The following is a 3,816-nucleotide window of genomic DNA, read 5'->3' on the forward strand; positions in this document are numbered from 1 at the left end:
TCGTTCAAACTACTTCTTAAAGGATCCAAAAGAAGAAAAGATAACTTTATAAAAACATAAATCCGGAAATGAATTGTTTTCGAGTTATAGTCACTTTTGTTAAAAAATTGTAATATATCGCAATAATAATTGTAATAATGATCGTAATAAATTATATTAATAATGGTATTTAATAAATTATGATTATTATGATCATGCCTATGAAAATTAAATTACAATTTTTTTTAACATAAAAGTGGTTGTAACTCGTGGTTACAACTCATTTCCAGGCTTAGGTTTATACAAATAGTTTTTTCGTTCTTTTCGAATCCTAAATTACCTTAAGAAATACTGTGGGCAAGTTTTCAAATACTCTATACATATGTATATCAGTACAAACATCTAGCTTGACTTATATTAATCTTTTTTTATTATTTGTAAATAAGTTTTAATGTTCAATCAAATTAAATATATTTATTTATTAATGACTAAATTAAATCAAAATAAAAGTCCACAAATTAAAGATAAATTGTATATGGTAGTTACAAATGTGATCAGAAATGTCAATGTTGCAGCTCTTGTCGATAAAATACAACCAATTCTAGCATTAATTGGCTGTATTAACAATCGAAACAATTATTTTTTAAGCTTTGATTAAAATTAATTAAATTTATAATTGAATGATTCTGCAAATTGCCTTTCGTGTTGTGGCCATATGTATATATACATGAAATATATACTAATTATAAAATCTAATTTCCATGGTTGAATTGCAAAACGAATATGTATAATGATAACTGATTATTATTGTTATGCAGGACATTTTTTTAGTATGAAGTAATGAAGATTACATTCAACGATAAAGAACAATACGAGTGCAAAGGAATGACAGAAAAATATAAAATATTTTAGAAGATAGAAACGTTGTACTATTACAAGCGTCTTTAAAACAAAGTTCGCATTGCTCCATTTTGCGCACATTACTCTTCTGTTTCTCTTCCATTGTCTTGCATGGATTATTGAGTTTTGATTTGCACATCCTTATAACAACATCCTTTTTCCCAACTGTAAAGATATATTATATTTGCGTTAATTGTTCTAAATAAATGTACCGTACCGATCGTATAATGCTTTGCGCTTTGTAAATATTTGTATTTACTTACTATTAAGGATTATTTTAGAACAAGCCATATCCTGGAGAATACTTTGTTGTGATATATTATCATTGAAGAGCCATTCCATTGAGGTGAAATTATTATGCTGCCGGATGCGTCCTTGCCATTCCATTATATTGCTATTGGTACATTCCACTGGTTGTAACGAATTTGTTGTAAAATCTAAACCACAACCTTCGTTTGATAATGAAGTGCACATGTAGCATTTTAGCGCATGTTCTGTAAAAGGAAATATAGACAATAAGCCGCTTTACTCAATAATTTTAAAATATTTGTTTATCACATATATTCTTTTTTCGTAAATATTTAAATTTGAAATTGAACAAAAAAACTTTATAAAGGTAAAAAATATACATTAAAAAGAGAAAAAATTTAAAAGTGTATATGTATAATTAAAAAAAATGTTAATTGTTTAAAAATAAATGTTAAATCGTTCTAACCAAATATTATTGAGACAAATCTGCATATAAAAAATACTTTAAAAATATTATAAACATTTAATTAACATACTGTACATGTTTAATTAATAGAATCTTATTTTATTTTTTTATTACTATTGTGATTTTACGCAAATTCCAAGTTCAATAAAACAAATTTAAGATCAGAGCGCATTTTAATAAGCAAATATTAGTCAGGATAAGAGGCCAAAGACGAGTGAAATATAGGTATCAGTTAATATTTTAATATAACTATGTGATTTTACATACTTTAGCTTCAACGAATTGCGAGCCGTTACTATCGGATTCAACGCAGCATATGATTGAAACAGAACTATCATCACGCTGTTAAATAATTTAATGAGTACTGATGTTTACTTGTATCTAATAAATCACCCCCCCCCCTCCTCCGTTGCGACTCCAAATAAATCCTAACTTGCGTCTATAGAATCTACTCCCTCCAAATCTGTAAAGAATTTATTACGAAAAAATATCATCTCAGGTTTCAGCCAGGAATCGAACCTGGATCTCCATGTTTACCGGACGGGCGTCCTGCCTTTAGACCACCGAGGCATGTGATAAATTCATCGCAATAAGAATTATCTAACACGTTCTCAGACTGCGTAAATTTAAATAACTATTTCCGTAACGCATTATAAGGTCATTTTTAATAAATAAATAAAGAAACTACCAGCTCGTATTGCAAACAAAGTAGATTCTATAGATGCAAGTTAGCATTTATTTAGAGTCGCAACGGGGGGAGAGGATGATTTATCAGATACAAGTAAGCATCAGTACTCATTAAATTATTTAACAGTGTGATGATACGATTCTGTTTCAATTAAATGCTGCGTTAAATCCGTTAGTAACGGCTCGCAGTTTGTTGAAAAACTTAAAAAACTAGAAAATTATGTAAAATCACATAGTTATATTAAAATATTAACTGACACCTATATTTTGCTCATCTTTGGTCTCTTATGTCCTAACTATTGTTTACAATACGAGCTGGTAATTTATTTATTTATAAGCAAATACATTTCTACAAATATGTTTATTTTTACATATTTTGATAACATTTCACAAAAGAGGACCGGCTAAATAAGGCCAAATTTTGCTTCGCAATAGAACTTAAACTAACCTTTAAAAATTGACCTTTCTTAGGTCATAAAAAGTACGAAAATAATTGTCATTTATCCCATGATGTAACTTCATGATTTATTTGAGAAATAATGAGGAAAATTGAAAGAATAACATAGTAAGCTATTATAGGCTTTCATATTGATTTATACATAGAAATCAACAGTCTGCCCTATATCAATTTCAGAAAATTGCATTTTTTTTTAAATCAAGTATGCGTCGAAACTGTTTTATTTATTAATTGCTTTTTTTGACATGCATAGTTGGCTGGTTGATCTACTGTTTGGACTAGCTACGCATAAGAGAAATATGACGCGATATATGTATTATCTATATATATATAAATGAATGTTTGTTTGTTTGTCCCGTCTGCGTTCGTAAACCATTCATCCGATTGTGATGAAACTTTGGTGAGTTATTGTTCACACGCCCGTCAAGGTTTCAATGATTCGTTCGGGTCGCTACAATCGCTACAAGTGTTGGTTTAAAGGCCGTAGTTGGATAAGGAGGGGCAATCTGCCCCCGCGCCGATCATGGCCATTTTTTTTACAGTTTAGTTGCTATCAATATCAGTTACAATTTTCATCAATTACCAAACATTAGCCCTTAATATTCAACCATTAAGGTGTGAGAAATAAAAATCAAAATTTCAAAAAAAATTTATATCTATTAAACGGCTCAATCAATTTTCATAAAAAAATATATGTTGTAGATGTAGACAAGATACATTTGTAAAAAAATTTCGAAGATTTTTGAGGCCAGAAACATTGCAAAAAAAATAAAATATTTTTATTTATTTTATTTTAGCTATCTTATCGGTCTTGTACCATCACAAAAATTTTGCCGTAAAATTATTAAACGCTATCCTATAACATACAATTTTTTCAAATTTTTGAAATGGGTTGTTGATACTTAAAAAAATATTCTTTTCCTAATTTTTTTAAACCATCCTATCGGTCCACTACGAAGAGCTAACTCAATTTTTAATGCATAACTTAAGAAACGTATAATTGAACATATTTAATACCTTCATTCAATCAATTAAGCACATTCTCTAGAGATTTTGCAATTAAGTAACTAGATATTAT

The 3,816-nt window shown here is 28.5% G+C and overlaps 1 protein-coding gene across 1 annotated transcript in view; it reads right to left on the minus strand.

The window, feature by feature from the left end:
* Window positions 1–435: 435 nt before the first annotated feature.
* Window positions 436–3,816, minus strand: part of LOC105456462 — a 10,369-nt gene continuing 6,988 nt past the window's right edge. The window contains exons 2-3 of the mRNA XM_011700523.1: window positions 1,143–1,373; window positions 436–1,044 (exon numbers count right to left, since the gene is read on the minus strand). Of these exons, the coding sequence (XP_011698825.1) occupies window positions 833–1,044; window positions 1,143–1,373 (443 nt within the window). The 3' untranslated portion in view covers window positions 436–832. The remainder of the gene's footprint in view (window positions 1,045–1,142; window positions 1,374–3,816) is intronic.

Source organism: Wasmannia auropunctata, unplaced genomic scaffold (genome assembly GCF_000956235.1).
Source record: "Wasmannia auropunctata unplaced genomic scaffold, wasmannia.A_1.0 LD335670.1, whole genome shotgun sequence".
Lineage (NCBI taxonomy): Eukaryota > Metazoa > Arthropoda > Insecta > Hymenoptera > Formicidae > Wasmannia > Wasmannia auropunctata.